Source organism: Dysidea avara, chromosome 4 (genome assembly GCF_963678975.1).
Source record: "Dysidea avara chromosome 4, odDysAvar1.4, whole genome shotgun sequence".
NCBI lineage: Eukaryota > Metazoa > Porifera > Demospongiae > Dictyoceratida > Dysideidae > Dysidea > Dysidea avara.
Genome location: NC_089275.1, coordinates 468,137 through 496,096, shown reverse-complemented (window position 1 = coordinate 496,096; position 27,960 = coordinate 468,137). Strand labels below are relative to the sequence as shown.

The 27,960-nt window shown below is 38.3% G+C and overlaps 1 protein-coding gene across 5 annotated transcripts in view; it reads left to right on the top strand.

Annotated features, from left to right (window-relative positions):
* Nucleotides 1–27,960, top strand: part of LOC136254725 (nuclear pore membrane glycoprotein 210-like) — an 81,529-nt gene that overhangs the window by 35,571 nt on the left and 17,998 nt on the right. For 3 of the 5 annotated variants that reach the window (XM_066047463.1, XM_066047461.1, XM_066047462.1), the window contains 12 exons: nt 17,108–17,194; nt 18,282–18,414; nt 23,275–23,403; nt 23,457–23,525; nt 23,579–23,685; nt 23,741–23,875; nt 24,211–24,354; nt 24,401–24,553; nt 24,599–24,701; nt 24,747–24,845; nt 24,892–25,037; nt 25,086–25,260. In XM_066047463.1, the coding sequence (XP_065903535.1) occupies nt 17,108–17,194; nt 18,282–18,414; nt 23,275–23,403; nt 23,457–23,525; nt 23,579–23,685; nt 23,741–23,875; nt 24,211–24,354; nt 24,401–24,553; nt 24,599–24,701; nt 24,747–24,845; nt 24,892–25,037; nt 25,086–25,260 (1,480 nt within the window). Of the gene's footprint in view, nt 1–3,738; nt 3,907–3,957; nt 4,017–4,062; nt 4,159–10,991; nt 11,124–11,173; nt 11,259–11,309; nt 11,374–17,107; nt 17,195–18,281; nt 18,415–23,274; nt 23,404–23,456; nt 23,526–23,578; nt 23,686–23,740; nt 23,876–24,210; nt 24,355–24,400; nt 24,554–24,598; nt 24,702–24,746; nt 24,846–24,891; nt 25,038–25,085; nt 25,261–27,960 lie in introns of those variants that run through there. The other 2 variants (XM_066047459.1, XM_066047460.1) reach the window with 2 other exon arrangements.

The window sequence follows — 27,960 nt, the reverse complement described above, 5'->3', positions numbered from 1 at the left end:
ATTTTACCTATTATGCTATGCTGCACTGCTCAAAAATTTACCTATTATGCTTAAATTTATGCTCAATACTTACCCATTATGCTCAAATTATGCCCAATTAGTTATGCCTCAGTTCTCATGCTCTGCTAATAATTACCAGTTTATGGGTAAATAATAAGTGCCTGAAGCACAAACTTATTTGTCAAAATGCATATCACAGAAAAGATCGATATAGTCTAATAGAACAGTCAGTTATGTGATTGTTCTATCAGAGTTACTGACTGTTCTATTAGAGTATATCGATCTTTCTGTGATAGCTATTTTGATAAGCAAGAATTCATACTATTAAACAAATATTCTACCTATTATGCTAGCATTATGCTCAATGCTTTCAGACACCTATTATGCTCATAATTATGCCAGCATAATCGGCGGGTCCCTAGTTACAGACCTCACTCAGTGACTGCATCAGTTGTTACAGACCTCACTCAGTGACACCATTGTTACAGACCTCACTCAGTGACTGCATTGTCACAGACCTCACTCAGTGACTGCATTGTCACAGACCTCACTCAGTGACTGCATTGTCACAGACCTCACTCAGTGACTGCATTATTACAGACCTCACTCAGTGACTGCATTGTTACAGACCTCACTCAGTGACTACATTGTTACAGACCTCAGAGAGTAGGTCGGCAGTTACATATATTTCATTATGTATCAAAGAAGGAACTCACCCTTGGACAGGACAGATTGTAAAAGAGTGACTACAAGCACAGGAGCTAAGGCAGGCAGATGGTAGCCAATGATACCAAAGTGCAACTGCATGACGAAAAGCAGTTTTATTGAGAAAAAAGTTATGAGACTTCAATGTAAGACAAGACAGCCAATTGGATGACCTTCTCTTGAGTAGGCTTAACTGAGGAACACATGCTAGGAGGAAGTTTATCTAACAAATGATGGGCAAAGCTTGATAGTGCCTAAAGTGAATTCTAGACTGAAACTATCTATACAGTCACCAAATTGATGTATTTGATATATAATCAAGCCAACAATACGAGCATTTACTTCCACATAGCAGGAATGCTGCTAGAATGCAACAATGTAATAAAACAGGAAGGAAAACAGATCTCAAAAATCTTCAAGTGAAAAGAAAAGGTCTGTACTCTGTAGAGCAAGAAGAAACATGAAAAAGTAATTCCATTGGAAAGAGAGTTCATGACAAAATGAAGCATGAGGTTGTGTTTGAGCAAAGAGGCTTAAAGTCTTAAGATCACTAATCCAGTCATCATACTTTACATTTCAAAATAACTGTTCAGCCAATTACACCTCCCAAGTAACAATGGCCTTCAGTAGTGACCTGAATGTTGCAGTCTCCAAAGATTCTTCTAGCATTACTGTTGATAACAAGTTCCACCATTTATAAAGCTTAGAAAGCTAATGGTTGCTTGTAGTGGCTGCAGGATGATTTCATGGGATACCTGAAAAGCTGGGAAGCCTCCATTAAACAGCAGAAAGGTTATACAGTTAAGGAGATGATGCTTAGCTTATGCCTAAGATGAAACACTTCAGGGAATTGCAGTGACAGGTAATAAATTGTACTGTGATGCAAGATTTTAATGTTTGTTGTCATTTTGAATGCAGTCAAATCATTTGTGGAGATTGTTCAATATCATTCACTGTTCCTGGTGTGAAGTTCTTTCTGAATGGGTGCATGGCTGTCACAAGACTGCTTGGAGAAACTTTTCGGCTCGTAAGGATGGTCCGGTTGGTTAAGCCTGAGCCGGATCATTAATCTGGAGCTGGACTAACTAACTGACCAGCTTGAACTATATTACTCTCATGCAATATCTGGGTGATCATATCTACACGTACATTTTACAGATGTTATTGAAAATGCATGGTACGAGTAGTTACCTATAGTTTCTCAGCCTAACTAAAGCACAGAAGTACACATACAGTACTTCCAATTACCTTACAGTACAGCATAGCATTCACATCATTTTGTACTGAAATGATTGTGGGTTCGTGTATCATGCATGCTGACAGTTGACATTTATCACGTGTACGGCAGGCGCCTTCTTTGATTCTAAATCAGAACACTTACTGTACATCGGGAAATATGCAACAGTAAGAATACACAAACACCGTATAATTATACATTTCATTACAAGTTTTCTGCTTAGCTAGCCATAGCTAGATTATATAATCTATGAGCTAGCTAACACAGTTGAAATTAATTGAGCTAATCTTCAGCTTCAGTTTTTTTTGTTAAAAATGTAGCTACAGTAATTACAATTACTTTATAATTAAAAATCCTTAACAGAAAATACAAAGGAATTATAATTACAATCAATTGGAATGGATTTCATGATGTGTCTATACATGCAATGAAGTGCATTGGTCTATTTAAAAGACCTTCATTAATAACTGATTCATCTATACTTATCATAGTGGCAACATATATTTAATGCCACTGAAAATGCTCTCAGATTCAATCTCATTTCACATTTTCCAGTTTCAATCGTTCGCTTCATTATTCTAATATGCACCTGTTGCTGTGCAATTGTGAGATAATGGTGGTTGTCCGAACTTATATCCAAATCTTTTCATTAACAAAATTAATGCTGCAGGTAATCTAAAGGGAAGTACAAATTATAAGCAGAAATATCTCTTAATTGCAGTATTTTAGCATCTATTTTTCAAAACTTTCCTGGGGGCATGCCTTCAGACCCCCTAGTTCCAGCATACTTCACATGTTGGGAGGCGTTGGTGTTTTGTATACTTTCACATGAGAGGTTAGCACCTTGAGTTAGCCCCCCCCCCTTTTGTAAATCCTAAATCCACCCCTGGTGCTATAAAATAGCTAATAAAAAGCCACCACTTTTATTGCAGTTCAGTCATTTGATTGAACTTTTTGGCACAAACTCCTCAACACTGTACATGTCTGTCCATTTGTTTAAACTACCTTAACTACCTATTCCATTTTTCAGATGTTCATTCATGTAGCTAGTATTGAGTATGTAGCATAGGGCATCATCTTTAATCCAACATGGTATATGAGTTTAAGTATTTCTATATTTGTAAATGTAATATAATTCTACTTTCAATTTTTAACATGATGTTTATAGTTACTTGTGCAGGAAACACCTAAGAGAGCAGTTGATTATCCATTTTTGTCAAAAGACCAACATGGGGTATACAAACATGCTCCCCACACAAAGTAGCTACATACTTACATACATACACACGAGAACAAGTTTACAAAAAAGACACATACAAGAATAATAACAAAACAGACAGGGGATCAGAGGGAGACACTTGCACTGTCTGAATTAAGTTTGTAGTATAGAGCGGCGGCCCTAATTGAACTAATGAACGGAGGTAAACGACAATAACCTGTTTTGTACGTGATTGTTTCTCTAGGCACTGGAGAGCGAACACTGGAGGCAAAGCTGAAGCCTGTACGAAGTGTTTTAATACCATGAGCCAGGGAACCTAAGGTTGGGGTAACCATAGTGAATGTCTATTATCCATGGGGTAACTTATAATAAACACTATCTGAAAAATCTATTTATAGTGCCGAACTCGTCCTTCCTTCACAACTTCTCGATCGCGTGTCGATTCATTAGACTTGCAGGACTAGCCAGCCTCCCTCCCAATGCTAAGTGATCACTAGTAGGATAACGTCAATGGTTTCATCATAGACAGGTACCTATAGCCACGCCTTCAACAAATATTATACGCGCTTTAGTCGTGGTGCGCTAAAATGTGGTTGGTGCACGTGTTAGCAGTGTTTGTAGTTGTAGCAATCACTGGGGGCAGTAAATTCACTTTAAATGTACCGCAAGTGTTACTACCTTTAGTTCCCTCCTCTGGCGTGAGAGCTAACTTCACTTTGAGAGCAAAGCAAGGATGTTTTATATGGTGAGCATCATATAGAATATTGTAGATGTATTGTTAATGTATAAACTACAGGACTAGTACAAAACCTGATGTAGCCAGTGTCCATCCGATTTATCCATCGGCTGGTTTTGGTGAGCATTGTGTCTCACATGACGAATTTTATGGCGGGTGGTTTAGGTGATGATGCGCATGCGTGTTCCCAAGCTGCTATAGTTAGTCCGAAATCCTCCTCTACTATTAGAAGTAACACTGTAGTGTTGGCTGAGGAACAAGGTGAGCTGTGTGGTGCTGTTTAGTAGAGGTGTGTTCAAGTGTAGTATGATTACAAAAAATCACTCAATTGCCACATTAAAATGTTACTGGATAAAAACATTGCAAACCACACCATTATAAGTTTCAAGATGAATGGATGTTTAATTTGGGAAGGGTATTAAGAGCATGTATGAAATTTATGCAAAAGATGCATCACTTTATTACCTATCAGACTACTTCCAGTACCTGTTAGCTGCTTGTAAAGTTTCCTGCCAAAAAAAATTAAAAAAACAAATGTTAGAAGTTTTAGATAAGCAAAGTAGTAAGTATCACGAGTGCTCACAAAGTAGGCAAGAGATTGGCTTCAAAATGGAGGCATACCACAATTGAAGTCCAAACAAGAGGTTATGGGGTTGTAATGGGTTCTTGGTGGCTGATATGAAGCAACACAACATATTTGGCCAACTGTATTATGTCATCCACTAGTGATTCTGATTCCTGTAAAGCCATGTGTTTCACAAGGCCAGGAACCGCCATTTGAGCTCACCACCACACAGAAAAGACATCTGTTAAAACCAGCCTCGAGTAGTTTGAGTAATGGTGATAGTCAAAACCATCACACTGGTATTGTATCCATACACTGGTGGTGTATGTTTGATTTGCCTGATGTGTGATTTTGTAAAATCTGGTCATTACACATGTCCACCTTTACAATTGACATCACTGGTTGGATAGGAGGTGTAGTTCACTTGCTACTGCTTATTGCTTTGAAGATGATGAAAAGGCTATAGCTAACTAATGGTGTACTGTGTTAATATAATATTGTACCATATCACTTCTAGCCAAGGTACTGTACTTGTAGCTGTAATGTAGTCTCTGCTAGTATTAACAAGTGTATATAATAGAAACCAAGAGTATCGAACGGCGTATAATCCCATGATTAATCATTGCGTAGAGTAATATCGTTTTCGTAATAGGTTGCGTCATACTGAACGTTAACGATATTCTTTTAATGGCGACAGGTTTAGGTGCCACCAGTGCCTTGGCCGCACCAAGTGATGGAACAACTAATGAAGTCAAGCGAAAGAAGAAGTATATGACAAGGACGAAGCAGAAAAGTTTAATTTCATCACTTCAAGTAGTCGTGTGCGTGCTGTAGTAACGATTTACAGTCTCAATTTCCAGTCACTGAAATGGAATGCCGTCTCAAAGAATTAGCAACTACTTTGTGCTGCGAGGGAAAAACCCTTACTGATATCGTTGAGTACCGCCGTAACTTATTTGTAGAGCTATACGGCCAGTGCAACAAAGTTAGAAAGAACTCCTTTACACAATTTCAGATAGATTGGCAGAAGTATTGCAGCGCATTTCTGTTAGAAGATGGCTTAAGCCTGCAAGCTATTGGCGTAGAGGAGGATCATAGTATTTCAGAGTTTCGCCAGGTATGGTTGGAGTTTTGCCAATAGTACACCAGTGCCAATAATAAGCAACCGTGTAATGATAATCATTTCGTCTGGTGTCTACACTGCTTTACTAGAACATGCTTCAAATTATCAACACACTTCTAGCATTGAAACAGAGTCTCCATTATAAGTAGTAACTGATGATGATGATGTTTATTACAGATTTGGTGGTGCAATGTTATGTGAAATGCTCAAGAAAAGGTACCAAAAAATTAAAGACTGGAAAAGAGCAGAGACACACTTTCCCAAGAAATTAGCATTTTACAGGCAATCAATACCGAATATAAAGCAGGTATTCCAGACTACCTCAAGTTCTGTGACAGAGGATATAGGATTTCCCACACAAACTGTTCATACCGTTCCTCTGTAACGTAGATTCAGTTGTAAGGAAGGTGGTAAATCCTCAAAGTTTTCAAGAATATGGAGATGATTTGGTTAAAGTATGTGTTCAGTGTACAGTGGGACCTCCATTTTCCAAACACCTCTGTGCCAGTTTGAATCGCAAAGTGTTCAGAAAAGTGAATTAGTTGAGATAATTGAAGTACACTACTTTTGCTTTGATATACTGCTCTAGTAGAGCACATCATATATGGAGCATAGTTGACAAAATACTGCTAGTAGAACAGTCACTTTAATTTAGATAATCTATATGTTTGGGTAGTTGAGGTCCTACTGATATATGTTTAAGCATTGACATTTGTAATACAATTAGGCTGCCCATGTTGAAGTGAGTGCACAAACTGATCTATTTGAAGATTTTAATTCAGCACTAAATACTCGTCTTCCAAGTAGTACATGCGAGGAACGTGTTTTGCACAATGTGTACTCAGAATTTGTTAGAAAGTTATGCAACACTCGCATACAAGTATTTTTATCTGCTTCTAAACAAGACACTGCAACAAAATAAGGACTAACATCGACAGTAGATCTGAACCTTAGAACATCATTGTTGACACAACATATATACAAAATTAGCTAGTAAGTTAGTATGAACTACAAAAGTGTTTACATATCTGTACAATCAAGTACAATGTATACATGTATCCAGTATGTCTTAATTATATTTCTTCTTCTTTAATGGCATCTCCAGACAAGTTAAGCCGTGGTCTCGGTATTGTTTCCCACTGTGATGCTCTGCGACGCACTCCTTTACTAAGTGGGAGCACCTTCAAAGTTAGTAGCACTCAACTTGCCTCCAGCACTATGATTATATCGGCTAAATAAGCTTTCAACAGCTGAGCCAGATATTCAAAGTGGTGATAGGAAATATTTGGGGTATGTTTTGAAAAACTACTGAGTAAATGCTTTGAATCCATAGTAGTCTATTCTTAGCAGATCCCATTGCTAAAGGCAGAATTTAAAGCATAATGCAGTCAAATTATTTGACTAACTTTGCCATGAAAGAAAGTTTCGTTGGGTTGTTGATGTATGTGGATAACTTGGATCTAAAGGGAATAGTATTTTGTAACTTAGTTATCAAGTGTGTAGACAATGATATGTTCAACAGAAATAAACAGATAATAATTCTTATTACCTTTATCAAGAATTTCTGAAAGCCATGATGCAAAGTACTGGTAGCCTGTATCAATATTTTGTACTGCATCTGAATTCAAGCTTTCAATCTTCTCATGACTTAGAAACCCGCTTTCGAATAAATTGTGACATGCTGTGAGATACTCCAATGTTTCAATAGTTTTCAAAGAATCTAAGGGTGGTGGATTCTGGTTTGCATACCAGTGTAGTTCACTCATGACCAACTCTTGCTAAAAGAGAACATGTATGTATAAGACTTTGTGCATACAATGGATCCTTGGCTAAGTTATTTGAACACTTAAATTATCTCAGTGTGACTGTTGGTATTTCACTGGTACTAGAGTATATATATTTTCCATTGAACATGGCATATAAGAAAGGATTTTAGGATGTTACACCTTTTTAAAATGGTGTTCAGATAACTAAGGATTCACTGTCAATATTTTGTGGCATACCTGCATGATCTTGGCTGGAAACACATTCAATTTGGTCCAAGAATCTCTTAAACAGTGCATCTCCTTCAACTTTGGTACCATTCTAGTGAGTTGCTGTTTACTTCTAGATATTTCACGTTTGTACAAATCATTAATGCTATCCCACCCAAATGAACTCTTTCCAGATCGTTGGAATGCCTTTATTCCTCCCAATTTTGAGGAGAACAGAGCATTGATCATATTCTTTAACTACAATAATGTAATTATATTGACAAGGGTGCCTATCAATACATTATGTATATACCTGGTGTGTTGGACAAATCATCCAATAAATTTTGTCAGGTGGATGAAATGGATTAAGCATCCAAGGTGTTATCTCCAACTGATCTTGGGCACCTTTGTGGTTGGAATAAGCACCTATATGCCCATGTGTGGCTTTGATTGTAGCCAAATTGGAAGAAGTCCCATCGCATACAAGAAGACTGGTTTTGAGACCATGAATTTTTGAAATAATTTCACTGTTTCAAATATACAAGTTATCAAAAAGTTCATGTCTACTGATTGAGCACTCGTGAAATAGGGACCTACAATATCGTAGCTACTAGTGACGTCCTTCCATAAAAATTGTAACACATAGGAAGTTTGTTTTGGATTTTGGGGCTCTTCGAGATACTGATAAATGTCATTCAGTGGTACTAGATCTTTGTATGTCATAGCCAAGCCAGATAGTGTTTGGTTTCTAGAATTCCACAGTAATTGGCAAGCTACTTTGACCTCATCAAAGATTAGGACTCCATCTGCTTGTGGTTCTAGTTTACCTGGCTTGACTTGTTCGTTTTTGAATATTACATACTGAGAGACTTGACTAGCAATGCAATGACTGCTTGCCCCGGGTTCATGTAAGAATGCTCCGGTATAGGCTTGCAGGGTTGAGCGGCATAGGAGTTGAAGTATTCTAAATGATTTCAATGCTTCATATGCTGCAGGACTGCGAGTAAACACAGCCAGTGCTGTTGTAATCATTAACATAACATCAATGCAATGTGTAAACTGTTTATTTACCTATTCTAATTGTTATCATGTTCCACTGAAAGCTGCAGTTACGTGACACTATAATAACAAAGTTTACATGCTTAAATGAGCGCAGTGCAGTAACAATGATGATACAATTCAACATTAATGTTTTAAAACTTATGTTTTTGGTATGTTCAGTGGAGCCTCTTTATAGTGGACACTTTTGGACTTTGAAGTTTCACAAAAGTTTCATAGATTTTAACCTAGTTTTTGTCCTCATTATAGACATTTTTCTCATAGTGTCCTCAAGTTAGATGGTTGATTTGCAGTGTAGCAATGTATCATCACCCTCCCACTAAACACACATGTAAGACCCATACAGTGGACCCTCGGTTATCCAAACCCTAATGATATCAGGCAATAGTAAGTGTGTTCAGATAATGGAACCAGTATACAAAGCTCTTACTGTAATCTTAAAATCTAATAGAACAGTCACTTCCATTTGGATAATTAAGAATGAGGGACAGATAATTGAGGACCTACTGTATATACAAAACATTATATATGACATCACACTCACTATAGTCACTTGTAATCAAGGCAAGTTCTTCAAGCAAAAATCAATAGACACCACACAGTAAATCTTACCATTTCTTCTTTGATCTTCTGCACATTGTTTAATATGTTGTTACTATCAGTTTTCCATATTTCCCTCATCTTATCACCAACACCATAGCTATCACCAACACCATAGCTATCACCAACACCATAGCTATCACCAACACCATAGCTATCACCAACACCATAGCTATCACCAACACCATAGCTATCACCAACACCATAGCTATCACCAACACCATAGCTATCACCAACACCATAGCTATCACCAACACCATAGCTATCACCAACACCATAGCTATCACCTTCTGTGAATATCCTTTGTAAGTCTTCATTGCCCACATCATCAATTTGGTTCATAAGGGTACACATGTCTTCATGGTGCTCATCATTTAGTGTGATGTCAGTACTTTCATACTTTATAAGTTTCCTTCTGTCATTAGATCTTTCCACTTTATAATTTGTTTTGCGTTGAAGTTGGCTAGCAGGTGACATGTTTTTAATTTAGCATGTGAGGAAGCTGACTACTGCCGTTTGATCTTTCTATCAGGACTCTCAGATAGAGTTCTCTTCTGCTGCCACTCCAAATCTGACCTTAAACACTTACATGCTGAACACAGAACTTCATCAGATCCCTTCTCAGTCATTGATGCATTAGAAGCCAAGCAAAACCATACTTTACAATTCACAGAATCTATCTGTTGAACCGGAGTTACAGCTTTCCTAACACTTTTCAGGTCATACCTTATTACCTCATAGTATTGCTGGTATATGTCAAAACTGATTCCTGGACAAAATTTGTACAGGGAGCTGGTCGAGTGTCTCACAAACTTTGCACAAAGTGTTTGCACATCACCAAATAACCAGTTTCCCATTCCTTCATTAGCACATGCACTGAATAATACTGGCCTTGAATTGTTATAACAATTCTTGAGATATACCCAAGCGGTGGGTGATAACATAGATCACGTTGGGTAATAACAAGGATGGGGGTGTGGTCGTCAGATGCACGTGCCATTACGAAGCTCAATTCCGGAAATAGAAGACTGTGTTTCGCAGACGCTCTTCTGTAGGCATAGTGGCGAGCTACCTTCATTGTTGGGCAGGTTGAGTGTTTGTTCACCAGCCAAATTAAGGGTGCCAATCTTAGTAAGTTGCCGAATCTCTCGCTAGACTACCACGGTCCCACAGCCAACTCAGGTTGCACAGACATTTTTGTTGCGATAGCTTTCTACACTTCGCCATTTCTTTTAAACACAAAAAAGGCGCTGGGAATGCCGGGAACTACTTTAGTTACCCTGCTAGAGTGCAAATTCCATTACCGTCGCTATTGTCGATAAAATTAATGAATAACGTAAACGAACATCTACTGAAATATCCGTGTTACTCTATGCAATGATTAATCACGGGGGTAATATGCCGTTTGACACTCTTGGTTTCTATTATATACTCTTGGTATTAAAAATGCATGCACTCCTTTGATCAGTAGAATTTAACAGAATTGTTTGTTAAGTCACACCCCTTGCTTCTTTAGTCACATCTCTACTCAATATGATACTATCATGTTTGTGTTCTTGTACATTTTCATGGTAGAATTCTCTTCCTGCAAACTTATTTCTGTTTTGTGGTAGCCCCTTTGCTCAAGAGACTATACAGTACATATCAATGACATACTGTATTAAAGCCCTCCATTATTCATTTGTATATGAATTGATCTCCCTAATGTAGCCACAGGTTATGAAATTTTGGAATAGACAATGTTTAACTGTATGGTATTTGCTGGTTGTCATAGATACCGGTTTAGTGTTGAGATGTGATGTGTTTGTGGACACCATTCATCGTATTGAAATCGTCACAACAACAAGAGAACTACTACTTGATGAAGCCCCAGAAGTGTTTGATGTGAGAGCATTTGATGAGGAAGGTGGGTGTGTACCTAGATGTATTTAGCAAAAGCAATGGTGTTGTTGCTAGGTAACATGTTCAGTAGTTGCCGTGGTCACCTGTTTGAATGGAGCCTATCACCAGTGGGGGAACAAGACCCCGAGGAGATCATCAGGTGGAGTGTTCTGATTGGATGAATTTGTGTAATGACATGTGTTTGGTATAGTTTTGTACCATTTAGCCAATCAGTTTATCAAACGGATGAGATTATTAAAATGTTGGAGAGTAAGGTATGTCTGTCTTGTGTGATGTAGTGTGTGTTGTTTAAACTCGTAATGTTCGGCATAGTATGTGTGTGTGTTATGTGTGTGGTATGTGTGTGGTATGTGTGTGCTATATGTGTGTGTAGTTGTAGTGTAGTGTAGTGTGTGTGTGTAGTGTGTGTTACTCAAAGTAGTTCCATAGCTTCATAAGTAGAAACTTTGTTTGGCTGTTTAACCTCTTTCCATGAGGGTTTCGCTCCGCACTCACTGACGCTGCAATGGACGCCATATTTTCAACAATTAAGTGTGCGCCCATAACATGATCTTATGAATAAATGTGTCATGAACATCACGTTTAAAGCCTTTGATCTTGTATGGCTTCTTAATCAACAGCGTAGTTTTTAGCAGCAACTCGGTTTTCCATACTAAAAATCATACCAGAACACACTAGCTAGTTGTCACATCATTATAATAGTTTATCAGCATCCACCGAATAAAGTATACATAGTGAATGTAATCAGTGTCAGCTCTTTAAAATTGGATATTGTTACAATTATTACCTAATATGTCAGTCATAACTAGCCATGACCACTTCATTATAGTATCATGATACAGTATCGTATCAAACAGTTTATTGATGGTGATATGTGATACACTAAATGCACTGTATCGCAGAACACTACTGTATTTGACCAGTTAATATAGCTCATATTATAGCCGCCCCCGGATAGTAGCCACTCCACAGCCATGCCTTCATCTAGGAAATGACTCAAGGGGAGTCAAAAAATTTACCAGAGTGGGCGGAGCTTGGCAATAACCTTGTACATATTTTATGTGCATGACATCACCCACCACACCCACCATACCCTCAGATTGCTTCTGCTACATTCTCAGGTACAGTATCTGAGAATAACATGATCCTCTAGAAATATTTCAGAGTCTTGTAGATCACTTCTGGTGCATTATCAGCTACTGAAAATGTGACACACTACTCCAGGAAATTTTGTATTTTAAACTCTGTTAGATTGCTTCTGGTGTATTCTCAGGTACCTGAGAATAACATGTCAGACTCTTGTAGATATGTCCTGAGAAACTGTCATTTAAACTGTATTGCTTAAAATTTAAGAAGAATTTGCCTTGAAACTTGATGATTGTCATAAGAACTGCCTCAGATAAGAGCCACGGCTAATATCTGAATATACTAACGTAAGTATTTATAAGACATGTTTGAATCAGAAACCGGCAAAGTAGTTGTTTTATGCTAATTAAAACTGTTTCCAGATTCAATCTTTTGAATGCTATTTTAAGTTTTTTCCTGGGAGGCATACCACACCCCCTGGCTAGCATTCTGGTGCGCTTTGCTCACTCCTCAACTACTCCTGACTGCATCAACTAAATTCTACAGAAGAATTGACTGGTTAATAGCTGGGCTACTATAATTTGTTCACCAAGATAAACCATGCCAGTACCACACATAGATGGCTACTGTGGTCTTGTGTGGTAGAAGTCTGAGGTGTTTAAATGGATTCATGAATGACTGATATTTCCAACCATTCTTCATTATAATTATTCATTTCAGCTTCTCAAAAATGCTATTTCCTAAATACAGTAGAGAGACGATTACTCAAATTAATATTGGTTGGGGGGGGGGGGGGGGGGGGTCGTACAATTGAATAGCACGTAAAATCAAACATCCATTGATTTATATTCAAAGCTTTGTTCAGTTACTCTAATAAAACATACACTTGTTGGCAAAATACTCTAATAGAGCAGTCACTTTGATGTTCGGATAATCACTCTCCATTGTATTGCTGAAAACTTATTAACAATTCAAAATTAAATGTAAAAGTAATTCTTTAGCCAACATGGACTGTTGAGAAACTTTTAGCTATCACAAGATTGGATTTAAAGGCACTTTTAGTAAAATGACATCCCTATATTTCAAGAAGGGGAATTCTGTTTACAAAAGGGAACATTTGCCTCCTCCCCCCACCTAAAATAAACTCTGGCACGTGATGGCTTTCTTGTGGCTAGTTCATATTTTCCACCATGATAAGATATACCATATAAGTACAAATTTTCGAGGGGTTTTATTTTCAAGGATTGTCTCAACGTTTTATCACATGCTCTCAACGGCATGGCCAAGGATATCACTTGCTGCAATTTTGATTTGTCAAAAATACCGCCTAGCATATCACATGCTACCATCAAGGCCGTATGAAGTAAACGTTATTGTGAACCCTGAAGGTGATGGCAGAGTTTCCTTGACAAATGGCGGCAAGAGGACTGGACAGTTTACTAATTTAAAAGATTCTAGTGTTTGTAGCTGGCGAGATGCCTACTGTAAGAAATATGGAGACTTAAAAGAAAAATCGAGAAAGCAACCGTGAAGGGAAGCCCAGTCAAAGTAGAAGAACTACCAGAAAAGTGCTGTGGAAGACTGCTATTTTTAGGTGAAGAAATGGAAAGAGAAGTAAAGTGCTTTCTTAAAGCCAGCAGAGAACTGGGAACTGCTGTGAGTATAGAAGTTGTTATGGCTACTGCAAGAGGAGTTGTGATTAGCCATGATGCTAATTTACTCGCTGAAAATGGTGGCTACATTGACATCACGAAAGACTGGGCTAAGCGAATACTCCACAGGATGAACATGGTGAAACGTCAAGGGACAACAAAAGCAAAGGTGATGCCTTATGATTTTGAGCAATTAAAGACACAGTTTCTGTCAGATATCTGAATGATTGTAAGGATGGAGGATATTCCAGCAGAACTTGTAATCAAGCGAGATTAAAGGATGTACCTGTTCCTGATTGGGTATTTGAAGAGAAAGGCTCTAAAGGAGTTGAGATCGTTGGTCTTGATGATAAAAGACAGATTACTGTATTGCTATCTTACACCATGACCCTAAAGTTACTGCCCACTCGAAGTTATTTATGGAAGAAAGACACCAGCACGCTTGCCAAAAAGAGCTGGTCCAGAAGGCTGGTACTTAAGTTATGCGGAAAACCATTGGTCAAATGAGGACACCATGATTTCTTATTTACATAACATCCTGTTGTCATAGGTAGTCATATCTCGTCAAGACCTAAAGTTGCCCAGTACACATCCTTGCCTGGTGATATTTGACCAGTTTAAAGCTCAGACGGCTCAACGGTTTCTAAAGACTTTAGAAGATAACAATATTCTAGTTATTGAGGTGCCTGCAAACTGTACCGATCACTTGCAGCCACTAGATCTGAGCGTGAACAAGCCAACCAAGAGCCACATGAAATGTCTGTTTCAGCTTTGGTATGCTGGTGAAGTCAAGAAGAAACTTAAGGACAATTCTAAGGTCACAGATCTGAAATTGAGCATATTGAAACCTCTTGGCCTGAAGTGGCTGTAAAAAGCATGTCATTATGTTGAGAGAAACGATTTCATTTGTAATGGATTGCTGAATAACTTTGCTGTGACTACAATCAGTACAGGTACAAAACCATTATAACTGAACAGTTGTTAACACTACACTGATTCAGGTTCATAATGATTTGACAGTTGTTAAAATTATAATTCTTATTAAATCAATTATCACTGTAATAGTAAAATACACAAGTCAGTTGCTACTAAGTCACTATTATACTTCATTGATAAGTGGAAAGATCTTTTTGGGAAAAGCACTGCACCAAATGTTAATGCATGTGTTTCTCACTGTAAACCAACTTAGTAGGATCATTTCAAATGGAATGCTGGTAGCATTTACTACTGCATACAGCCCACATTCTTTTTGTTTCTGAACCTCTTCACACACTTTGATGCTTTGACTGTTGCATCGGAACTGCTTTCTGACCATTTCCAGTGTAGCCTGATCCCACTTTGTGGTCCATAAATCATATTAGTACCTCTATTTGTACAGTACCAGTTTTGGTGCCACATATCTAGTGATCTTTGTTTACATGCAATATTTGAATTGCATTGGTAGTACTTTTCTTGTGTGGTTTGTCTTGAAGCAATGTTAAACTAAGACCATCAATACTGGGAAATTTCAGCTTCAGGATTCGCTGAGCACAATTTATATGCTTATCAATAAATTTCTCCCCCTACTCTGAAATACGCTTATCCTCAAATTCTAATGAAATTTTAATCCATGTATCTGTGGAACAAACACCACCACTCCTGTTCCCTGTTGAAGCTACTTTGTCCATCCTCATCACTTATTTGGTTTATTTTTACCACTGGAGTGTCTTTATTTGTTGTCACTGAGGCATCTTTACTTGTTACCATAGAAGGACTGGCAACATTATTGTCTTTGCTTTCATCACAGTTGACTGCAGCTACAGCAGGTAATAATAATTGTAGTTATACATGCCATTCTTATAAGCTTATCTTGCACTTCAGTGACCTCACTAACACTATGGTCTTCATCTGTTCTGTGTCTTCAACATAGTTGCTCGGCCCAGTTTTACACGGCAGGTTCAGACCATCCTTATCAAATCCACGACACGTGCCCCTGTTACAGTAGCCAAAATACTGCCACCACATCTAATAAACAAAGTACAGTTGCATGAAATAGTATGTGGAACTTGTCCGACAACTTGACTGTCCTTCATTGTAGTGACTGCAAACAGTCAATGACAGTTACCAAGTTCACATTCACAATTACATTCTTTGCCAATAACAGCAGTCCACACAACTTTGTATATTAGTGTTCGGCAGTATTGAAATTTGAATACACAGTATTAGTAACAGGAAAATTTCATGGTATATCGGTATATAGTTAACTTGTTATTGTAACTACTGCATCATTTCTTGGGGTGTAGTGTAGAGCAGTATGCATCCCAAAAACCCAAAAATATATAGTTCAGTACAAGTAAGCATGTGTTGTAATGTGACAACCTCAAGTTTTTGTTTAGGGCGTGTCTGCTAAACCATCAACAAATTGGATAATTAAACACCAAACGCTGGGTTAAAAGCAATCCTAATACTAATATTCATCAATATACCAGTATTTCGATATATCGGTTATTAATGGCTTTCACAGTATGATAATTGGTTATGATAATTTATCACGATAAACAGTATTACCGGTATATCACAGAGCACTATTGTATATGTGATATCCGTGAATAACACTATAGTATGTTCACGTTGAGCTGAAACAGCTAAAAATTAAAAGTGGATTTTTTCTCCACAGAGTTAACATTTCAGCCAACCAGATGATTATTGGTAACAGCAAAGGTGCCAACAACAGACATGTACGGTTTGGCTCCATTACAAGTTTGGGAAAGGGCTGTAATGGACACTGTGGTTATATGGCTTCCCCATAGGAAATGTATTGTGAAAATTTTGATTGGTCGTAAATATTATGTCAAACATTTGAACAACAAGATTTTGATTTTTGAAATATTTTTAGCGGGTCAAGCAGTACTACAAATGAGCCAAATTTCAAGATCGTGTATAATTGCATCATCCATGAGTTATTAAATGTTTTTGAGGATTCAACTCAACGCGAACGTACTATAGATAACTCAACAGTTGAAATTGTTCCACTTACTGCCATGCCTGCACGTGTTCCTGTGTGTCAGTTTTGTCGTGCACAGTCAATAAAATTCAAGGATGAAAATTTCGCAGAAAGCAAGTCAACTGCGAAAACCGTGAAAATTACGTCCTTCGAAAAATTGTACATATATTGTATGGCATGTTAATTATACAACATAAACTGTAATTCCTTGTACTTGTTTGTTTAGTTTTTGATGGTATGTGTATGGCATTATCATCATCACTACAGGGTTACCATGGTGACAGTGTACTTGTTAGTGGGATTGGTACAGGATTTGCTATAGTCAATGTGAAACTGGTTGATCCTGTTTGGAAGGTGAGGTCTAGTTTGATTGTGTTTATTATTACATTGTTTTAGTGACATCATAACTGAATAATGTACTTTATACTCTGACCAATACTGTGGATGGTATTGTAAAGCTGTTTTTGAGTTATATTTTTGGCCAGAATAACCCACACCTCCATATTCCCTATTATACAGTAATACCGTACTGTGTATACAGAGAGATGTTTCTCCTACTGTTGTTTGTTTGTAATACTGTGAAACAAGTTGGATATAGCCATAGATAATATAGTAAAGGGATTCGCAACAGTGACGTCACTGCGGACAATCCTCGTTACGGGTAGGGACTTTGAGTGGCGATATCTCACTAACTCTACTTTGTTTCTTCTTGAATTTACCTTGACACTTTCTTATTCACTATTAGATTAAGTGAGTGTTATCAAATCACGGCGGTTTGCAGCCAGTTTGTCTCGGAACTTTTTCACTTTGGTTGCTCAGGCGTGGCACCGATAGTTTTTGTGGTGCTATTACTAAGGATTGTGACAAGGTACGAGAATTTTTTAAGCATCAACTAAGTCCCCAATGACTGAAGATTTGTATAAAGTTATATTTTGTGAGGTGAGGCTAATTCTGAGCCCGTAACCTTGCGTAACCAAGACCCATGAAACCCGTAACGAGGATTGTCCATACATAAAACTATTAGTTCCTACGGAAATGATGTCACTGTTGCGAATCACTTTACTATATTATCTATGATATAGCTGAATGCAAAGCTTAATGGGCTAATGGCCAGTGGCCACTTCACACTAGTTAATAGTTGTTAGACATCATGTCAGAGAAAAGAGTGGTCTGGCCTATGTGAGACTAGCCACTACCTACAACATGGTGAATTGTATAAACATTTCCTAGAAAAGTGGGTCCTTAGTCCCGGGTCTAGTGTTTTCACCAACCCCTTCCCCCTCCCCCCCACCATACATACTTACTCTACCTCTTAATATTCTGAATTGGGTCAGTGGACTAATACTGCTCAAGTCAAAGCTGTTTGTTTGTTTGTTTGTTTGTTTTATTTATTTGTTTTTGTTCAACCAAGTATTTAAACTGTTGTAAAATTTCCTCCTAGGCAGTGGAGCCATCATCAGTTAAACTACTAATAGTTGAGAACTTGATGATCAGACCAGCCAGTGAAGTATACATTACTCCATTTAGTGTAATACATTATCAACTGGAGAGGATCAAACATGGGCACTCTGAAGGTGTGTGAAGTCATGTGATGTAGTGTGAGATCATGTGATGTAGTGTGAGGTCATGTGATCAAATATGGACACTCTGAAGATAACATTCAAAGTATCATATCACAAGACACAAGGCTGAGATGTTGAGGCAAATAATTAGCATTCTGGCCAAGCACTAAGAAATTTGTAATAGTATAGCATGAAACCATGTGGAAGTGTTTGGGGCTTGGCTGTGCCTAACCATTGCTACCAAGCTGTCATGAAGGCTGGTGATATTTTTTGCTGGAAAAGCTCAGTTCATAATCTAATGTACTGTCTGAATCGTCGAGCATTCATTTTGAGTACTTGACCATTAGCAAGTGACCATACAAATGATTCCTAGTTGTGGGCAAATGAGTTAAATTTATTTATTAAAGTGACAAAGTGAGGCTGTAATCAACAGCTGACATTACAGTACATGAACAGGTGTTACTGGGATATTACTAGAGCACAAGTGGCCATTAATAGATATATTATGTGTATCTGTATCTGTTGCTTGTTTATACATGTTACTGATCTGATATTGATATGCTAAAACAAGGCCTATATAACCGATAAGCAATAGCCGATCTGATTATCGATCAGTGCACTTCTAAAAAGCATACTTTCATTGCTGTACTCCAGAGTATATAATCTAATCCAAAACAGCCAAGCTGTAAAAATAGTGCAGCCCTCAAAAAGGCTATGGTGAAAAAAGATGTGAAATCCAAGGTGGCGGCCAAAAAATGGCTGTGATGGTAGGTTCATGGTAAAAAATTTTAATGACGACAATTCAGGTGAATTTTGTGCCAAGACCAAGCGGCACAAAATTCACCTGAATTGCCGTTATTAAAATTTTTACCATTAACCTACCATCACAGCCATTTCTTGGCCGCCACCTTGGATTTTACATCTTTTTTCACCATAGCCTTTTTGAGGGCCGCACTCTTTTTTTACAGCTTGGCTGTTTTGGATTAGATTTCACTTCTTTTTGTATTTGTATACCCCAAAGCCGGCCTATGGCCAGCTTTGGGGCTTTTTTAACCTATCTTTTTTTTCTTTTCCACAGGAAGAAGAAAAGATGAAGCATATGAATATTTCTGATTTATCAATAAATGTACAAATTATATATATAATACATATATTTATTACAGAACTCTACATGGTGGTTTCTTTGTAACTGAACACTCTACAAGGTGAGTCCTTCTAGCTGATCTCTCTACGTGGTGGTTTCTTTGTAGCTGAACTCTCTACAAGGTGACTTCTTCTAGCTGATCTTTCTACAGGATGATTTGTTTGCAGCTGAACTCTCTACATGGCAGTTTCTTTGTAGCTGAACTCTCTACAAGGTGACTTCTTCTAGCTGAACTACGTAGCTGAACTCCCTACAAGGTAACTTCTTCTAGCTGATCTCTCTACAGGGTGAATTGTTTGCAGCTGAACTCTCTACATGATGGTTTCTTTGTAGCTGAACTCTCTACAAGGTAACTTCTTCTAGCTGATCTCTCTACAGGGTGATTTGTTTGTAGCTGATCTCTATACAGGTTACTTGTTTCTAGCTGATATCTTGAATTCTCTTCAGGGCAACTGCTCTATTAGGATGACTGCTCTATTAGAGTATCTCAATCTCTCACTTGCTGCACCAAGTTAGATTTCGTGTTATAACTCCGTGGCTTTAAGTCTGATTCTTCTACACCATTGAAGAGCCTTTCTTAGATGATTACTCCATCTGTACAGCGATTTTCAAAGCATAACTCCAAGCGGTTTATCTGGTAGGCATGGCAAGTAGTCGTTTTTTTTTATTAGCTAATCTCGATTGCATAATTGTTACACACTGTTGGCTTTTTCATTGTATCTTCCTGGTTTTTAGCTCGATTTCTTTCAAACCACAAAAGGTTTGAGGTTCAATAGTTAACCTATTCACCCACCGATTTTCAGCGTCTTCCCGTAAGCAGTTTACCCTGTAGGCGTGACAACATATTGGTGTTATTTTTCGTGAATAATCGCTAATAACTCTTTGCCTGTTTATCGTATTCCAGCCAAAATTGCTACGGAGATGTGCCTTTATACCCCCCTTCCACATATCTCGGGAACGCTTGAAGCTATTTCGCTCAAATTTGGTATTTGGCGTACTGAAGTTGGTGGGAGTATCCACAGCAAAAATTGTCTTGTTTCATCAAGGAAGCACAGAGCTATGGAGGTGCGAAAATTGCGTTTTCGTTGTTCCTGTCAATATACTCACGGGTGTTGCGTGCCGGCTTCTTGGGCCGCACGACACACTACTGTGTGTCTTGATAGAAACGAAGAGTGTTGAACAGCTGTATTAGCCCATGATTAATGCTTGCGTCAAATAACACGAATATTTCAGTAATAATTCGTTTATGATTTGAATGCGTACATGGCAACGGGTCTTTGTTCACCAGTTTACCATGTTATTCAACCAAGTATCCAACAATTATTGTACAAGGAAAGTGTAGTAAGGACCCAAGATAACTCCAGCTAGCTAAAACAAATGTTGCACTAACGAGTGTGTTTTCACGCCTTCAGGGGGGGATCCGCTTTGTCATTGCCAGAACTGTATAATTAACTATTTCCCTTTAACACTATCATGTTTTCACTTGGTTTAGTGGTGGAATTGGGCTAAATACAGCAACCCTTAATGGAAATATTAACGAACAACTAGTATTTTTTTTTAAATTGTTAATTTAAAAGTGACGTAGGCTTGTCTTCTTCATCCAACGAAACCATATCAAGGCATTAATTTTCCATATCAACACTTTTCAGCCTTACTGTCAACAGCATATTTAGACGATACAGAATTATTTCAGAGCTGGATTTCAGAAGCACCTCAGTTCCAGCACTTCTATGAGAGGTATACTAGCCGGATATCCAGTGCTTCTTGAGATCCCACTATCAACGCTATCGTGAATGGGATCCCAGCGCTTCTTGGGATCCCGTTCATGATAGGTTCATGACCACACCCATTAAATAATAGAAAGATCTAGGTGGACTAATAGCTATAGAGTATGGAGACCATGCACACCTCTTAACAATCTAGCAATTAGCTTAACAGTAAACAAGATGACCTCACCACTCATTGGACTAGATAGCTTCACACCCCTTGACTGACTCGAGATACTCTAATACAACAGTCATGTATGATATTCTAATAGAACAGTCACAAGTTACACTGTAACTAGCTGTGCTACAACAAAAAAAACTAAACAAACTAGTTTTTTAAAAGATTGTTAATTAAAATTGAAGTAGGAATTTATGCAATAACAAGTTGATGTTGTGCTACTTCTAAAAACCAGGCGCCATGCAGCTAGCTAACTCATCTGGAATAACTATAGACAGTATATACTACTATGAATTAACCAACTATGTATTACTACTTTACAATATGGTAGTTTGGGTTGTGCAATAATATAATTTAGCTATTTCTCGTAATTCATGAAATATTCGTAATTCATTCAATTACGTTGCTATGCACTGCTAAGGAAGCGTTTGGTAAACAAACCGCTTTTACCAACATATTACGCACAAAATCATCTTCTAAACTGTTTTATAGTGTGACTAACGTGTTTTTTCCCACAAATTCTCTCGACAAAGCCTCAAAGCTGCTCTTCATTTTCGTTCGCGTACGTAAGGGATACGCCCCCTTTCAACTTGAAGCGATAGGCTATTCCTGGCAGTGTACGAGGCCTGCACCGTTGTTTTTCAGTTGCTAAATGCCTGAAAACCTCAAGGGGAAGGTAGTCTGAGGAAAGTCACCACACCCGTATTTCAGTCCGCCGAAAAGAAACCACCTCAGAGCAAAGTTCACCTGTGCAGAAGTTTAATACAGACTTCATTTCACTTTTACTTCTTACGTAAAAGCTGCTTTTACCATTATTAAACGATTTTGTTCACGTGGGTGCGTACGGACAAACATAGGTAGATAGGTAGATAGATAGGTACACACACACACTTTTACGAAAACAATTTCAGTAAACCAGTGTGGGCGTGCGCCTGGTTTAAAAAGTAGTGAAACTGATGGTATTACAGTATAGCTCAGTGGGAAGTCACATTAGTTATAACAAAATAATTATTTTATTCAATGCCAAAATAGTGACTTCCCACCGAGCTATGCTGTAATACCATCATTCATTTCTTGTTTCACTACTTTTTATTGAAGATAAAAGAAAAGACAAGGCGCAGAGGGCCTACACTCATCTCTCTACTACTTTGTCATCCAACACAAACAGCAGTACCACATCAAAGCCTGCAACAACATTTGTGACCCAGTCTGGGAAAACCGGTCTTATCACCTATTTAAAAGTATCGAGAAACCCTGGGTGAAAGTATTTAATATTTTGTAGCTCGCCAATAGTTGAAGCTATGTGTACCAAATTTTCACACGTTTTACACGAATTCCTTGCTTTCCAGAGCATCCGCTGTGCAAGTAGCCAAGTTATGGGCCATTCAGGTATCAAAACTGGCTAAAATGAAAGGAAATTCACAGCAGAGGTATTTATCATCACCACAGAGCTGTGCAGCCACATACAGCCATCCCCAGACTGACCAGATATCCATTAAGGCCCCACACCGCACGTACGGATCACCACTGGGCTTGGGGAAAAGCAGCCAGCAAAATCAGACCACTCAATTCCTAGCTGATTTTGATTGTGAAATTAGGTAATCTATTCATGTAGCTTTGTATTCTTGGTGAGAAATCCAATCTGCTGACATGGGCGATAAGACCAGTTTTCCCAGACAGGGTCACATTTGTATTCTGGTAACCATGGTTACCTAACTATCCACATTTTGTTTACTAAAGTAACAATAACCTGTGTGTAATGTATACTGTTTCCATGACTACAGTCATTCCTATGCCATCCAACCAGTATTATTTTGAACTAACCAATGAGACAGTAGCAAGACTGGACCACGCCTCCTCTCAGGTTAAAGGTCTTGTGATTGGCTACACTCAAATTGTCGTACAAGATAAAAGTATCCTTTGATGTGTGTGAATATGTTAGAATACAGCTTAACTGGTTACTAAGATACACTAGAGCACTTATCAGCTATCAAGCCATCATCAGGCATCCATGTTGTATATCCTCATCACCTTGGTAACACATTGTACTCACATGTGATGAGCTATTATGTGTGTGTAATGTGATAGGTTTCTCTGTTGCCCCTGGCAACAACTGGGTGTTAGAAGTTGGTCGTCAGTACGAGATATCAGTTAAAGTGTTTGATAAGTTGGGACATGTCATCTTAATAGAGGATGTGAGCTAAAGCCATACAAATAACTGTGTTTATTCACTCCCACATTAATGCATAGTCTATACACCTCTCCACTGATATCCCATCTTCTCACTTCACTAAATTGTCATCATCGATTAATGGGTCATATCATCACGTGAGCACCATGAAGGATGGAGTTGTCAAGGCAACCAGCTCTCTAAACAAATTGAAGGTGTGAAGTAGTCTTGTGTGCAATTCCCACCCACTGTGTTGGGACCAGAGTTTTGGGTTTTCTTTTCTGACCATTCAGATGTCAGCTACAATCTGATTTGATAGGCTAGAGTGACAATGGCCAACTGAAACTATGGATACATGCATAGCTTAAACACAGTCCCAAAAAGTAGCGCAAGTCACCAGACCCTACTCAACACTGTGTGTGTGTGTGTGTGTGTGTGTGTGTGTGTGTGTGTGTGTGTGTGTGTGTGTGTGTGTGTGTGTGTGTGTGTGTGTGTGTGTGTGTGTGTGTGTGTGTGTGTGTGTGTGTGTGAAGTGAATCATTTGATACAGGACCCTAGTACTGGAGAAGAGGTTGTCTTGACAGCCACCATCAGTAAACAACAGACAATAGAAATTTTTCCTCCCATTAAAGTGATACCATCCTTGGTGGTGTTACTATGGCAACCAACTGCTAAATATAGAAGAATTTTGAAGGTTGGTTATTAATTAATTAGAATACTGTGATGTGAATAATTTCTAGGCAACAGGTGGGAGTGGTTCTTACAAGTGGTCTAGCCAATCAGATTTAATAGCTGGTGTGAATAGTCAGGGTGTGGTCACTATGGTTTCCAAAGGAACTACAGTTGTCAGGGCAACAGATGCTAGAAACTCACTACATTATAATGAGACTAAGGTGTGTAGAGTTGTCATGGTGGTGTTGGTATTACCATGGTTACAGGTGCATGTAATCCCAGCGGACACCATGTCATTTCTACCCAGTGTTGTCATGGTGATGGTGGGTCATGTGATCCAACTTCCTGTTAAAATTGGTGTCCATATTGGTAGGTGTGTTATTGTTAAGTTGTTACTATGGCAACTAATTGTAGATAAGAAGTTACACTTATTCTCTGATTGTCGTCAAGCTGCTATCACCATAGCAACCAGTGATCCATCTGTGTTTAATGTTAAACATAACGGCAGTGTTGGTAGGTGTGTCCATGGGATCACATTAGGTCATGTGATCACTTGTAGACCTCACATCACTGCCATCTGAAGCATGCACATTGTTTGTTGCTATGGCAACAAAGCCGGGTCACACACAAGTTGTACTAAGACTCAACAGTGGGGGTGTGTCCTTAGAAACCTCTGTTACCATAGCAGCCTATCCTCCATTGAAGGTATTAGATGTTAACATGATTGTGTTGTGATTAGTGTTTCCATGATAGCCAATAGATCCAGAATCCATAGCAGTGTTATCACTGGGCTCATCCAAAGTGGTTACATTTCATGGTGGACCGTTACCATGGATACTGGATAGGAGTGGTTACTATGAGGATGGTGTTACCAACAATGAGGAGGGGTTGAGGATTCAACCAATCAGTAGTAGTCAGCAACAGTCAGGTGATTATGTAATATACCCCCAGGGGCCTTTATTGTGTATGGATTTCTTAAATATGAAATTGATTATCTGCCTGTTGCCAAGTAGAGATATGTGATCGGGTGGGTTAAAAAACAGTTGTTAAACCAGGCGCATGTGAAATTATTTTCGTAAAAGTGTGTGTGTGTATATGTGTGTGTGTGTATATGTGTGTGTGTGTGTAGCCTATACCTACCTGTGTTTACCCATACGTACCCACGTGAGCAAAATTGTTAATGATAAAAGCAGCTTTTACGTAAGAAGTAAAAGCGAAATGAAGTCTGTATTAAACTTCTACACAGGTAAACTTTGAAATACAGGTGTGACGACTCTTCTCAGACTTTGTGAATTACCATCCCTTCAGGGTTTTACAGGTATTTATCAACTGAAAAACAATAGTGCAGGCCTTGTAGACTACCAGGAATAGCCTATCCTTTCTATTTGAAAGGGGGCATACCCCTTACATATGAGAACAAACATTAAGGGCAGCTTTGAGGCTTCGTCAAGAGAATTTGTGGGGAAAACATGATAGTCAAACTATAAAACAGTTTAGAAGATACTTCTTTAGGAGTAGCACAACATCAAATTATTTTTTACAAACGTACATATCGTATAAAATGCATGCTGCAGACCACTGAGAAGCCACAAAACTAGAAGGATTGTTGGGGTGGTATTGTGAACCACCTGTCTTGATTCACTATTTTTTATCCCTAATCCAACTTTAAAGTTCCTAATTTGTTAATAATGAAGTAGAAGAGGTTGTAAACAACAGCCCTATATAATACCTAAAGACCTCTAGTAATCATGATTGTGTTAACTGGAGTATTTATCACAGGTGGACTCCACTGTGAAAAACTACATTTCTAATAAATCTGACCATATGGTTATGAAAAATATACTCCTCCTATAATAAGGACCCATGATAGTAAAATCGTTCTAGTTGGAATATGCCTGGGGATCACTGCGTAGTTTGTGGAAATTCATGGAAGAAGGACCCGTCGGCTTCCTTTTATTGTAATCAGTAATGGACCTAACAAGCGCTTGGGAGTTTAATTTTCTTTGCCGAAGAAACGGGGCCACAAAGGCTCATACAAAGGGCTGTGAAACAAGGACTGGCAAGCTTTGAAAACCATCAGGGAGGCCAGTAGCTCGCTCGTCCACAATCACAGAGGAAATGGTGAGCTCATTAATGTGACAAGCTGGTTGAGATGTAACTGGTTGATGGGGCTGGATGGCTACTAGCGATGGCTCACCAGTACTGCTCGACAGAGTTGATGACTCTACAGATTTATAAAAACTAGTATATAAGTAACCATCTACCACATTTTGCATCTCATTACTGTCCATACAATTCCAAAGTGCACTGTTTTTATTAATCCGTAACTCACGGCTACCTAGTCCAATCTTCAAGCCAATACAAAAAAAAGAAATTACATTCCTGTGTGTCTTGTGCTATTAGAACATACGGTAGCATTTGTGAATAACCTGATGTACTCCAAGTGCGGCGGTTTCTTCTTAATTGCTCACTGAATAGCTTTACTGCATATTTGTTCTTATGGTGGACGGTATTTAAGCACCTTTAAAAATAGTCCACAGTGATTAAATATTTTACATTCCAAGATAACTGAAAATGATAATGATCACAGTGAAGAGTTCACTGATGATCTTCGTGACACTGAACAATTGTAACTTTTCTATTAATGATATTGGCCAGCAACACCTTTAATTGTGTAGTGATGAGTTTTCCCATTTTTAACGCCGACTATGGTGAAGGTGGTAGTTCATGTTTTGATGGGTTCACCAGGAACAGTAAGGACTTAGATCACCCTCTTCCAGGAATAGTACACGTCTAACAATAGCTACAATTGTACTTTTATGGTCAAAGTGAGTGCAATATATTTTTTTGCACATCCAGTTCAAGTAACGTTACAAGTGAATACTGCAGATCAGTTGATGTAAATTTGTTGATGGAAATCAAGTTTTAGTTTTGTGTAGTGCTGAGCAATAGTAAAAATTTTACTATCACAATAGTTACTCATTAAATATCACGATAGTGAATACTATCCCGATAGTTTATGAAACACTTTGCTCTTAACAAAGTCTCAGTTGTATAGCTATGATTTGTAGTCATATAGAAAGTTATTTTGCATCCACAGGACATTTGTTAATTAACTGCGTGGGCAGCCGATGAATATGGACTTTTGGTATAGCTTTTACAGGCCACTCCTTTGTAAGAAAGCTGGTAATACTAACTGTAAAACAGTATAGAAGAGTTGTTGATACCATTTTAATACAGATCTGAGCTTATCATAACTATCATGATAGTGATATCCCTACTATCGCGATAACGATAATGATTTACTATCGCGATATATCACATTATCGAAAGTGGTCTCCCAGACAGTGCTGTGAAATCACTGCGACTCTATCGAGTTGGTTTTGTTGTTCTTGTTTCATCATTCTTATTAGTTGAAGTTCAACCTCATTCTTATGATCTAAAGTACTGCAAGGTAATTAATAGACCAAACTGATGGGCTTACCAGTTATAAGTGCATAATTCAGCTTAAGCTCCTCTAATTCATCTTGCAAACACTGAACTTGTAAGATCAACCAATGTATTTCTGCTCCTTGGTAGGGTTGTCCTAACTCACAATAGTATGACCTTTATCCCATATAGGTAGGAT